Source organism: Oncorhynchus gorbuscha, linkage group LG15, assembly GCF_021184085.1.
Source record: "Oncorhynchus gorbuscha isolate QuinsamMale2020 ecotype Even-year linkage group LG15, OgorEven_v1.0, whole genome shotgun sequence".
In the NCBI taxonomy this organism is placed as follows: Eukaryota; Metazoa; Chordata; class Actinopteri; order Salmoniformes; family Salmonidae; genus Oncorhynchus; species Oncorhynchus gorbuscha.
The window spans coordinates 7,839,278-7,853,548 of NC_060187.1; the positions used below are offsets into that span (position 1 = coordinate 7,839,278).

At 48.4% G+C, this 14,271-nt stretch overlaps 1 protein-coding gene across 1 annotated transcript in view; it reads left to right on the forward strand.

The window, feature by feature from the left end:
* insrb (insulin receptor b) overlaps positions 1-14,271 on the forward strand; it is a 213,848-nt gene that overhangs the window by 194,295 nt on the left and 5,282 nt on the right. Inside the window, exons 11-15 of the mRNA XM_046300006.1 lie at positions 3,419-3,702; positions 8,732-8,880; positions 13,255-13,411; positions 13,678-13,774; positions 13,939-14,006. Of these exons, the coding sequence (XP_046155962.1) occupies positions 3,419-3,702; positions 8,732-8,880; positions 13,255-13,411; positions 13,678-13,774; positions 13,939-14,006 (755 nt within the window). The remainder of the gene's footprint in view (positions 1-3,418; positions 3,703-8,731; positions 8,881-13,254; positions 13,412-13,677; positions 13,775-13,938; positions 14,007-14,271) is intronic.

Sequence of the window (14,271 nt, forward strand, 5' to 3'; positions counted from 1 at the left end):
GTATGTCTGTCTATCTGGTGCTCTCTGTCTGTCTGTGGGGCCCTCTGTATGTATGTCTGTCTGGTGCTGTCTGTCTGGTGCTGTCTGTCTGTGGTGCTGTCTGTCTGTGGTGCCATCTTTCAGTCTGTCCATCTATCTGTCAGTGGTGCTGTCTGTCTGTCGGTCTGTGGTGCTGTCTGTGGGGCCCTCTGTATGTCTGTCTGTCTGTGGTGCTGTCTGTGTCTGTGGTGCTGTCTGTGTCTGTGGTGCTGTCTGTGTCTGTGGTGCTGTCTGTGTCTGTGGTGCTGTCTGTGTCTGTGGTGCTGTCTGTGTCTGTGGTGCTGTCTGTGTCTGTGGTGCTGTCTGTGTCTGTGGTGCTGTCTGTGGGTCTGTGTCTGTGGTGCTGTGTCTGTGGTGCTGTGTCTGTGTCTGTGGTGCTGTGTCTGTGTCTGTGTCTGTGGTGCTGTGTCTGTGTCTGTGGTGCTGTGTCTGTCTGTGGTGCTGTGTCTGTCTGTGGTGCTGTGTCTGTCAGTCTGTCTGTCTCATTGGTGCTGTTTGTCTGTGGTGCTGTCCGTCTGGTGCTGGCTGGCTGTCTGTCTGTGGGGCCCTCTCTGTCTGACCGTCAGTCTCTCCATCCGTCCCTTGTCCGTGGTGCAGTCTCTGCCAGTCTGTCCATTGGTGCAGACTGTCTGTCGAGTTGTGTCTGTCTGTGGGGCCTGTCTGTTTGTCTGTGGTGCTGTCTGTATCAATGCATCACCCCCACACTGTCACAGCCAGGGTTCTGAAGACTCACTGTGACATCACAACTGTGTGCTCAGCCAGGCAGCCAGCATTCTGAAGACTCACTGTGACATCACAACTGTGTGCTCAGCCAGGCAGCCAACATTCTGAAGGCTCACTGTGACATCATAACTGTGGGCTCAGCCAGGCAGCCAGCGTTCTGAAGGCTCACTGTGACATCATAACTGTGTGCTCAGCCAGGCAGCCAGCGTTCTGAAGACTCACTGTGACATCACAACTGTGTGCTCAGCCAGGCAGCCAGCGTTCTGAAGACTCACTGTGACATCAGCCAGGCAGCCAGTGTTCTGAAGACTCATTGTGACATCACAACTGTGTGCTCAGCCAGGCAGCCAGGGTTCTGAAGACTCACTGTGACATCACAACTGTGTGCTCAGCCAGGCAGCCAGCGTTCTGAAGACTCACGGTGACAGATGGATAAAGCCACTCTATGCTGATGTCACCCTGCCTGCTGAGGAAGAAGTTGCCTCAGTCGAGCCACGTGATCTGATCAAGCATCAGATTACGAATGTGATCTGATCTAACAGTAGAGTATCACGGGATCTGATCTAGCACCGGATTACCACGGGATCTGATCTAGCACCGGATTACCACGGGATCTGATCTAGCACCGGATTACCACGGGATCTGATCTAGCACCGGATTACCACGGGATCTGATCTAGCACCGGATTACCACGGGATCTGATCTAGCACCGGATTACGAACGTGATCTGATCTAGCATCAGATTGCCATCCCAAAATGTGAACCTCAACTATTAGGAAGATAAGAAAATAAAAGCTGATTTTGGGCCCAGGGGGGGATGTTGGAACTTCCCTCAACTCACCGTAGTAGTAGGGTCATACTTGTTTGTTTATCAGGATCCCCATTTAGCTTTTGTAGAAGAAGCAGCTACTCTTCCTGGGGGTCTACATAAACACAGGACATGACAAGATAGACAAGAACAGTCACACAAATCAAAAATACAATTATATACAAACAATACTACTAAACTGTAGCTGCCATAGAAATATATTCTTTGTATATGGTTTCTCCTCTTATCAGCCTCAACCTGTTCTGTTCTCAACACTGCTCAGTCTGTAGTCAACTCAAACTTAAACAAACCTAGTTGACTGGCTGGCTGCTAGGCTAGCAGAAGACTCCGTGGCTCCATCTGTTGGTGAGGAGTGTAACTGCAGCCTGTCCACCCGGCTGACTGGAGGAGTCCAATCACATTGTATTAGTCACATGCGCCGAATACAACAGGTGTAATAATAATATAATATATGCCATTTAGCAGACGCTTTTATCCAAAGCGACTTACAGTGTAGACCTTACAATGAAATGCTTACTTACGAGCCCCTAACCAACAATGCAGTTAAAAAATATAAAAAAATGGATTAGAATTAAAGTAATTTAAGAGCAACAGTAAAATAATAATGAGACTATATACAGGGGGGTTCCGGTACAGAGTCAATGTGGAGACTATATACAGGGGGGTACCATACAGAGTCTATGTGGAGGCTATATACAGGGGTACCAGTACAGAGTCAATGTGGAGGCTATATACAGAAGAGTCAATGTGGAGGCTATATAGAGTCAGAAGCTATATACAGGGGTACCGGTACAGAGTCAATGTGGAGGCTACAGAGTCAATGTGGAGGCTATATACAGGGGGTACCGGTACAGAGTCAATGTGGAGGCTATATACAGGGGGGTACCGGTACAGAGTCAATGTGGAGGCTATATACAGGGGGTACCGGTACAGAGTCAATGTGGAGGCTATATACAGGGGGGTACCGGTACAGAGTCAATGTGTGGGGGCACCGGTTAGTGGAGGTAATATGTACATGTAGGTAGAGTTATTAAAGTGAATATGCATAGATGATAACAACAGAGTAGCAGTGGTGTAAAGAGGTGTGGGGGGGGGGGGGGGGCAATGCAAATAGTCTGGGTAGCCATTTGATTAGGCGTTTAGGAGTCTTATGGCTTGGGGGGTAGAAGCTGTTCAGAAGCATCTTGGACCTAGACTTGGCGCTCCGTGTCAGTAGATTGGTGTTGTAAACGTCAGGCTGAGTTAAAGGACCTTGTGACCAGAGGACAAGACTACTTACTATAGACTCTACCTCACAAAACGCCTCTTTCTCTCTTTACCTAACCTTGCATGGAGAACAGTAGGTCAAAGGTTAAACAACTTTTGATTTACGTGCTGTGTTGGGTTGTTACAATGGGCTTTCTAGGTTGGAGAAACTAACGTGGATCTTCAGCAGAGGTCTGTATGGTAGGTAGGTTAGTCCCATAGGACAAAACCAGGTCTTTGATTATTGTGAAAGTTTTCAATGACTTTCCTTCCGCTTAGACCTTTTTTAAGTCTTCGCTCTTTTTTTCTTCTTTTTTTCTTTTATTTATTTTATTTGACCTTTATTTAACCAGGCAAGACAGTTAAGAACACATTCTTATTTTCAATGACTCCCTGGGAACAGTGGGTTAACTGCCTGTTCAGGGGCAGAACGACAGATTTGTACCTTGTCAGCTCGGGGGTTTGAACTCGCAACCTTCCGGTTACTGGTCCAACGCACTAACCACTAGGCTACGCTGCCGCCCTTTGTTCCTGTGTAACACGCCTCATCTCCCCTGGCCTCTCCACCCTTTTCTTCTTCAGACCGTCTCGTCGGCGCCGCTCAGTGGGTGTGGCCAACGCCACCCTGCCTCGCTTCCTGACCACTCCCCCCACCCTGCCCAACGCGTCGACCACGCCCAGCCCAGGGGGCGAGGGGGCGGAGGGCTCCAAGGTGACACTTGTGGTGTTCGCCAAGGAGTCAACCGTCATCTCCAACCTGCGCCACTTCACCAGCTACCAGATAGAGATCCATGGTTGTAACCACCCCTCGGACTCCCAACGCTGCAGCATGGCCACTTACGTCAGCGCACGTACCATGCCCGAGGGTAAGGCTGTACACAGTCACACACAGTAACAGACTAGAGCATGCCCGAGGGTAAGGCTGTACACAGTCACACACAGTAACAGACTAGAGCATGCCCGAGGGTAAGGCTGTACACAGTCACACACAGTAACAGACTACAGCATGCCCGAGGGTAAGGCTGTACACAGTCCCACACAGTAACAGACTACAGCATGCCCGAGGGTAAGGCTGTACACAGTCCCACACACTAACAGACTACAGCATGCCCGAGGGTAAGGCTGTACACAGTCCCACACAGTAACAGACTACAGCATGCCCGAGGGTAAGGCTGTACACAGTCACACACAGTAACAGACTAGAGCATGCCCGAGGGTAAGGCTGTACACAGTCACACACAGTAACAGACTAGAGCATGCCCGAGGGTAAGGCTGTACACAGTCACACACACTAACAGACTACAGCATGCCCGAGGGTAAGGCTGTACACAGTCCCACACAGTAACAGACTACAGCATGCCCGAGGGTAAGGCTGTACACAGTCCCACACAGTAACAGACTACAGCATGCCCGAGGGTAAGGCTGTACACAGTCCCACACAGTAACAGACTACAGCATGCCCGAGGGTAAGGCTGTACACAGTCCCACACACTAACAGACTACAGCATGCCCGAGGGTAAGGCTGTACACAGTCCCACACAGTAACAGACTACAGCATGCCCGAGGGTAAGGCTGTACACAGTCCCACACAGTAACAGACTACAGCATGCCCGAGGGTAAGGCTGTACACAGTCACACACAGTAACAGACTACAGCATGCCCGAGGGTAAGGCTGTACACAGTCACACACAGTAACAGACTAGAGCATGCCCGAGGGTAAGGCTGTACACAGTCCCACACAGTAACAGACTACAGCATGCCCGAGGGTAAGGCTGTACACAGTCCCACACAGTAACAGACTACAGCATGCCGGAGGGTAAGGCTGTACACAGTCACACACAGTAACAGACTAGAGCATGCCCGAGGGTAAGGCTGTACACAGTCACACACAGTAACAGACTAGAGCATGCCCGAGGGTAAGGCTGTACACAGTCACACACAGTAACAGACTACAGCATGCCCGAGGGTAAGGCTGTACACAGTCACACACAGTAACAGACTACAGCATGCCCGAGGGTAAGGCTGTACACAGTCCCACACAGTAACAGACTACAGCATGCCCGAGGGTAAGGCTGTACACAGTCCCACACAGTAACAGACTACAGCATGCCCGAGGGTAAGGCTGTACACAGTCCCACACAGTAACAGACTACAGCATGCCCGAGGGTAAGGCTGTACACAGTCCCACACAGTAACAGACTACAGCATGCCCGAGGGTAAGGCTGTACACAGTCACACACAGTAACAGACTAGAGCATGCCCGAGGGTAAGGCTGTACACAGTCACACACAGTAACAGACTAGAGCATGCCCGAGGGTAAGGCTGTACACAGTCACACACACTAACAGACTACAGCATGCCCGAGGGTAAGGCTGTACACAGTCCCACACAGTAACAGACTACAGCATGCCCGAGGGTAAGGCTGTACACAGTCCCACACAGTAACAGACTACAGCATGCCCGAGGGTAAGGCTGTACACAGTCCCACACAGTAACAGACTACAGCATGCCCGAGGGTAAGGCTGTACACAGTCCCACACACTAACAGACTACAGCATGCCCGAGGGTAAGGCTGTACACAGTCCCACACAGTAACAGACTACAGCATGCCCGAGGGTAAGGCTGTACACAGTCCCACACAGTAACAGACTAGAGCATGCCCGAGGGTAAGGCTGTACACAGTCACACACAGTAACAGACTAGAGCATGCCCGAGGGTAAGGCTGTACACAGTCACACACAGTAACAGACTACAGCATGCCCGAGGGTAAGGCTGTACACAGTCCCACACAGTAACAGACTACAGCATGCCCGAGGGTAAGGCTGTACACAGTCCCACACACTAACAGACTACAGCATGCCCGAGGGTAAGGCTGTACACAGTCCCACACAGTAACAGACTACAGCATGCCCGAGGGTAAGGCTGTACACAGTCACACACAGTAACAGACTAGAGCATGCCCGAGGGTAAGGCTGTACACAGTCACACACAGTAACAGACTAGAGCATGCCCGAGGGTAAGGCTGTACACAGTCACACACACTAACAGACTACAGCATGCCCGAGGGTAAGGCTGTACACAGTCCCACACAGTAACAGACTACAGCATGCCCGAGGGTAAGGCTGTACACAGTCCCACACAGTAACAGACTACAGCATGCCCGAGGGTAAGGCTGTACACAGTCCCACACAGTAACAGACTACAGCATGCCCGAGGGTAAGGCTGTACACAGTCCCACACAGTAACAGACTACAGCATGCCCGAGGGTAAGGCTGTACACAGTCCCACACAGTAACAGACTGTACACAGTCACACACAGTAACAGACTACAGCATGCCCGAGGGTAAGGCTGTACACAGTCACACACAGTAACAGACTACAGCATGCCCGAGGGTAAGGCTGTACACAGTCACACACAGTAACAGACTAGTCAGCATGCCCGAGGGTAAGGCTGTACACAGTCCCACACAGTAACAGACTACAGCATGCCCGAGGGTAAGGCTGTACACAGTCCCACACAGTAACAGACTACAGCATGCCGGAGGGTAAGGCTGTACACAGTCACACACAGTAACAGACTAGAGCATGCCCGAGGGTAAGGCTGTACACAGTCACACACAGTAACAGACTAGAGCATGCCCGAGGGTAAGGCTGTACACAGTCACACACAGTAACAGACTACAGCATGCCCGAGGGTAAGGCTGTACACAGTCACACACAGTAACAGACTACAGCATGCCCGAGGGTAAGGCTGTACACAGTCCCACACAGTAACAGACTACAGCATGCCCGAGGGTAAGGCTGTACACAGTCCCACACAGTAACAGACTACAGCATGCCCGAGGGTAAGGCTGTACACAGTCCCACACAGTAACAGACTACAGCATGCCCGAGGGTACTGTACACAGTCCCACACAGTAACAGACTACAGCATGCCCGAGGGTAAGGCTGTACACAGTCACACACAGTAACAGACTACAGCATGCCCGAGGGTAAGGCTGTACACAGTCACACACAGTAACAGACTAGAGCATGCCCGAGGGTAAGGCTGTACACAGTCACACACACTAACAGACTACAGCATGCCCGAGGGTAAGGCTGTACACAGTCCCACACAGTAACAGACTACAGCATGCCCGAGGGTAAGGCTGTACACAGTCCCACACAGTAACAGACTACAGCATGCCCGAGGGTAAGGCTGTACACAGTAACAGACTACAGCATGCCCGAGGGTAAGGCTGTACAAAGTAACAGACTACAGCATGCCCGAGGGTAAGGCTGTACACAATCCCACACAGTAACAGACTACAGCATGCCCGAGGGTAAGCCTGTACACAGTAACAGACTACAGCATGCCCGAGGGTAAGGCTGTACACAGTAACAGACTACAGCATGCCCGAGGGTAAGGCTGTACAGTCACACACACTAACAGACTACAGCATGCCCGAGGGTAAGGCTGTACACAGTCACACACACTAACAGACTACAGCATGCCCGAGGGTAAGGCTGTACACAGTCACACACACTAACAGACTACAGCATATATATATGCCCGAGGGTAAGGCTGTACACAGTCCCACACAGTAACAGACTACAGCATGCCCGAGGGTAAGGCTGTACACAGTAACAGACTACAGCATGCCCGAGGGTAAGGCTGTACACAGTAAGACTACAGCATGCCCGAGGGTAAGGCTGTACACAGTCCCACACACTAACAGACTACAGCATGCCCGAGGGTAAGGCTGTACACAGTAACAGACTACAGCATGCCCGAGGGTAAGGCTGTACACACTAACAGACTACAGCATGCCCGAGGGTAAGGCTGTACACAGTAACAGACTACAGCATGCCCGAGGGTAAGGCTGTACACAGTCCCACACACTAACAGACTACAGCATGCCCGAGGGTAAGGCTGTACACAGTAACAGACTACAGCATGCCCGAGGGTAAGGCTGTACACAGTAAGACTACAGCATGCCCGAGGGTAAGGCTGTACACAGTCCCACACACTAACAGACTACAGCATGCCCGAGGGTAAGGCTGTACACAGTCCCACACACTAACAGACTACAGCATGCCCGAGGGTAAGGCTGTACACAGTAACAGACTACAGCATGCCCGAGGGTAAGGCTGTACACACTAACAGACTACAGCATGCCCGAGGGTAAGGCTGTACACAGTAACAGACTACAGCATGCCCGAGGGTAAGGCTGTACACAGTAAGACTACAGCATGCCCGAGGGTAAGGCTGTACACAGTCCCACACACTAACAGACTACAGCATGCCCGAGGGTAAGGCTGTACACAGTCCCACACACTAACAGACTACAGCATGCCCGAGGGTAAGGCTGTACACAGTAACAGACTACAGCATGCCCGAGGGTAAGGCTGTACACACTAACAGACTACAGCATGCCCGAGGGTAAGGCTGTACACAGTAACAGACTACAGCATGCCCGAGGGTAAGGCTGTACACAGTCCCACACACTAACAGACTACAGCATGCCCGAGGGTAAGGCTGTACACAGTAACAGACTACAGCATGCCCGAGGGTAAGGCTGTACACAGTAACAGACTACAGCATGCCCGAGGGTAAGGCTGTACACACTAACAGACTACAGCATGCCCGAGGGTAAGGCTGTACACACTAACAGACTACAGCATGCCCGAGGGTAAGGCTGTACACACTAACAGACTACAGCATGCCCGAGGGTAAGGCTGTACACAGTCACAGACTACAGCATGCCCGAGGGTAAGGCTGTACACAGTCACAGACTACAGCATGCCCGAGGGTAAGGCTGTACACAGTAACAGACTACAGCATGCCCGAGGGTAAGGCTGTACACAGTCACACACACTAATGATGGTTCTGCCTGTGTTCTCCTCTCCCTGCAGAGAAAGCTGATGACATTGTGGGCCAGGTGAGCCATGAGATTTTGTTGGAGAACCCAGACTCTGTCCACATCAAGTGGCTGGAACCCAAAGCCCCCAACGGCATGATCATCCTGTATGAGATCAACTACAGGAGGATAGGAGACCCTGAGGTCAGTACCAATACTAGAATCAACTACAGGAGGATAGGAGACCCTGAGGTCAGTACCAATACTAGAATCAACTACAGGAGGATAGGAGACCCTGAGGTCAGTACCAATACTAGAATCAAATACAGGAGGATAGGAGACCCTGAGGTCAGTACCAATACTAGAATCAACTACAGGAGGATAGGAGACCCTGAGGTCAGTACCAATACTAGAATCAAATACAGGAGGATAGGAGACCCTGAGGTCAGTACCAATACTAGAATCAACTACAGGAGGATAGGAGACCCTGAGGTCAGTACCAATACTAGAATCAACTACAGGAGGATAGAGGTCAGGACCAATACTAGAATCAACTACAGGAGGATAGGAGACCCTGAGGTCAGTACCAATAGTAGAATCAAATACAGGAGACCCTGAGGTCAGTACCAATACTAGAATCAAATACAGGAGGATAGGAGACCCTGAGGTCAGTACCAATACTAAAATCAAATACAGGAGGATAGGAGACCCTGAGGTCAGTACCAATACTAGAATCAACTACAGGAGGATAGGAGACCCTGAGGTCAGTACCAATACTAGAATCAAATACAGGAGGATAGGAGACCCTGAGGTCAGTACCAATACTAGAATCAACTACAGGAGGATAGGAGACCCTGAGGTCAGTACCAATACTAGAATCAAATACAGGAGGATAGAGGTCAGTACCAATACTAGAATCAACTACAGGAGGATAGGAGACCCTGAGGTCAGTACCAATACTAGAATCAAATACAGGAGGATAGGAGACCCTGAGGTCAGTACCAATACTAGAATCAACTACAGGAGGATAGGAGACCCTGAGGTCAGGACCAATACTAGAATCAAATACAGGAGGATAGGAGACCCTGAGGTCAGGACCAATACTAGAATCAACTACAGGAGGATAGGAGACCCTGAGGTCAGTACCAATACTAGAATCAACTACAGGAGGATAGGAGACCCTGAGGTCAGTACCAATACTAGAATCAACTACAGGAGGATAGGAGACCCTGAGGTCAGTACCAATACTAGAATCAAATACAGGAGGATAGGAGACCCTGAGGTCAGTACCAATACTAGAATCAACTACAGGAGGATAGGAGACCCTGAGGTCAGTACCAATACTAGAATCAACTACAGGAGGATAGAGGTCAGGACCAATACTAGAATCAACTACAGGAGGATAGGAGACCCTGAGGTCAGTACCAATACTAGAATCAAATACAGGAGGATAGGAGACCCTGAGGTCAGTACCAATACTAGAATCAACTACAGGAGGATAGAGGTCAGGACCAATACTAGAATCAACTACAGGAGGATAGGAGACCCTGAGGTCAGTACCAATACTAGAATCAACTACAGGAGGATAGAGGTCAGGACCAATACTAGAATCAACTACAGGAGGATAGAGGTCAGGACCAATACTAGAATCAACTACAGGAGGATAGGAGACCCTGAGGTCAGTACCAATACTAGAATCAACTACAGGAGGATAGAGGTCAGGACCAATACTAGAATCAACTACAGGAGGATAGGAGACCCTGAGGTCAGTACCAATACTAGAATCAAATACAGGAGGATAGGAGACCCTGAGGTCAGTACCAATACTAGAATCAACTACAGGAGGATAGAGGTCAGGACCAATACTAGAATCAACTACAGGAGGATAGGAGACCCTGAGGTCAGTACCAATACTAGAATCAAATACAGGAGGATAGGAGACCCTGAGGTCAGTACCAATACTAGAATCAAATACAGGAGGATAGGAGACCCTGAGGTCAGTACCAATTCTAGAATCAACTACAGGAGGATAGGAGACCCTGAGGTCAGTACCAATACTAGAATCAAATACAGGAGGATAGGAGACCCTGAGGTCAGTACCAATACTAGAATCAACTACAGGAGGATAGGAGACCCTAAGGTCAGTACCAATACTAGAATCAAATACAGGAGGATAGGAGACCCTGAGGTCAGTACCAATACTAGAATCAAATACAGGAGGATAGGAGACCCTGAGGTCAGTACCAATACTAGAATCAAATACAGGAGGATAGGTGACCCTGAGGTCAGTACCAATACTAGAATCAAATACAGGAGGATAGGAGACCCTGAGGTCAGTACCAATACTAGAATCAACTACAGGAGGATAGGAGACCCTGAGGTCAGTACCAATACTAGAATCAAATACAGGAGGATAGGAGACCCTGAGGTCAGTACCAATACTAGAATCAAATACAGGAGGATAGGTGACCCTGAGGTCAGTACCAATACTAGAATCAACTACAGGAGGATAGGAGACCCTGAGGTCAGTACCAATACTAGAATCAACTACAGGAGGATAGGAGACCCTGAGGTCAGTACCAATACTAGAATCAACTACAGGAGGATAGGAGACCCTGAGGTCAGTACCAATACTAGAATCAACTACAGGAGGATAGGTGACCCTGAGGTCAGTACCAATACTAGAATCAAATACAGGAGGATAGGTGACCCTGAGGTCAGTACCAATACTAGAATCAACTACAGGAGGATAGGTGACCCTGAGGTCAGTACCAATACTAGAATCAAATACAGGAGGATAGGTGACCCTGAGGTCAGTACCAATACTAGAATCAACTACAGGAGGATAGGAGACCCTGAGGTCAGTACCAATACTAGAATCAAATACAGGAGGATAGGAGACCCTGAGGTCAGTACCAATACTAGAATCAAATACAGGAGGATAGGTGACCCTGAGGTCAGTACCAATACTAGAATCAAATACAGGAGGATAGGTGACCCTGAGGTCAGTACCAATACTAGAATCAAATACAGGAGGATAGGAGACCCTGAGGTCAGTACCAATACTAGAATCAAATACAGGAGGATAGAGGTCAGGACCAATACTAGAATCAACTACAGGAGGATAGGAGACCCTGAGGTCAGTACCAATACTAGAATCAAATACAGGAGGATAGGTGACCCTGAGGTCAGTACCAATACTAGAATCAACTACAGGAGGATAGGAGACCCTGAGGTCAGTACCAATACTAGAATCAAATACAGGAGGATAGTAGACCCTGAGGTCAGTACCAATACTAGAATCAAATACAGGAGGATAGAGGTCAGGACCAATACTAGAATCAAATACAGGAGGATAGAGGTCAGGACCAATACTAAAATCAAATACAGGAGGATAGAGGTCAGGACCAATACTAGAATCAACTACAGGAGGATAGGTGACCCTGAGGTCAGGACCAATACTAGAATCAACTACAGGAGGATAGGTGACCCTGAGGTCAGGACCAATACTAGAATCAACTACAGGAGGATAGATAGGTGACCCTGAGGTCAGGACCAATACTAAAATCAACTACAGGAGGATAGGTGACCCTGAGGTCAGGACCAATACTAGTCTCAGCTACAGGAGGATAGGTGACCCTGAGGTCAGGACCAATACTAAAATCAACTACAGGAGGATAGGTGACCCTGAGGTCAGGACTAGTACTAGAATCAAATAACTGTTTCTATCAATCCATTTCCCCCTTGCTCTTTCTTGTTTTGGATGTTTGTTGACTTGAGTTTACGGAGTAGTCATTTGTAGGTGTTTGGCTAGGACTGGTGACTGGGCAGTGACTGGGGTTATTTGGGGGACTATTATTTGGGCCAGGATTAGTTTATTAGGTGCATACCTGGTTGCTACAGTCTGAATTTGATACTGGCTAGTTGTTTTTCAACCATATTGTCAGGGCTCATAATCATGGTATTGTGCATTATGCTGAAAAACAGCCACAGCAATTATGAAAGAAAATCTATGATTTGTCTATAGTTCTGATTGTCACCCCCTGTAGTGTGTGTGTGTGTGTGTGTGTGTGTGTGTGTGTGTTTTGCTGTGGTGAATGTGTGGACTCATCACTCATTGGTATTCACTACTGCACTGTCTTACCCAGGGAGCCTGTAGTAGATCTGTTACCATGGCGATTGAAACAGGAACTGCACCCCCCCCCCTTCCCCTCGTGTAAACAAATAGATGTCTCAGTAACCAAGGAATTAAGAGCTTTGATTCCTCTGCAATGACAATGCTTTGCACTTTTTACTGACACAATCAGTGGCTTAAAGAAATCTGGACAAATATTTAATTGTGAAAGGTAATCACATATGCTTCTTATTTTGTTGTTGTATGTAAGATAATATATTGACAAGATTGAGTGTTAGTATGCTAGGTTGAAAGCTTTGATTCACAGACTTTGTTGTTCCGGCCAGCGATGCCTCGTCTATTATAAACCCTGATACTCTGTCACACCCTTTATACAACACTGTGATTTAGTGGAATTACCTTGCTATAACCACTCTATAACCGAGTATTCATCTGTGTTCCAGGAGCTGCATCACTGCGTGTCCAGGAAGACCTACGCCCAGATTGGAGGCTGCAGGCTTCGTGTGGTGCATCCTGGGAACTACACTGTGAAGATCCGCGCCACCTCGCTGGCAGGAAATGGCTCCTGGACAAAACCCACCTATTTCTTCATGCCCGACAGTAAGTCCTGCCCGCCTGGGCCAATGTACTTACTTTGTCTGAAATTATATATATTTATTTTGCGATATATTTATTGCACTTTTTTATTTTTTTCACACGTGTCAGAAAAACATGACAATAAAAGAACATCATTCCCCCCCCCCCCCCCCCCACACACACACACACAAAACAACAGGCTCTGGGGGAGCGCAGCATACTCTGGACACATTTGAACAGATCATGTTGCCATGACCGTGACTGACCAATGGCTGCTGTGTTTGTTGCAGAGGACATTGTTTCACTGAACATTATCATTGGCCCAGTCATCTGCTTCATCCTGCTGCTCTTCGTGGGAGGCGGAGTCTTCATGGTCTATAAGAAAAAGTAAGACTTGATTTATTTAGATTTTTGTTTTTTGGTATCATTTTATTTATTTTAGCCTTTTTATTTTTACCAGGCAGGTAATTATTTACAACGATGGCTTGGCAAGACAAAATAAACAAATATGCAAGGATATCTTTGACTCTAATTTCGACTGTGTGTGTCAGACAAATTGAGGGACCCACTGGACCTTTGATCGCCTCGTCCAACCCGGAGTACCTGAGCGCTAGCGACGGTAAGGACAACCACGAACCTCAAACCGTTCCAGCGGGTTTTGTTTTCCTGTGAGGTGGTGTATGTGCTATAAAACAAACAAACACAGTGTAATACATTAAGTATTAAGTATCAAGTACATTATGTATCAAGTACATTAGGTATCAAGTACATTAGGTATCAAGTACATTAGGTATCAAGTACATTATGTATCAAGTACATTATGTATCAAGTACATTAGGCATCAAGTACATTAGGCATCAAGTATATTAGGCATCAAGTACATT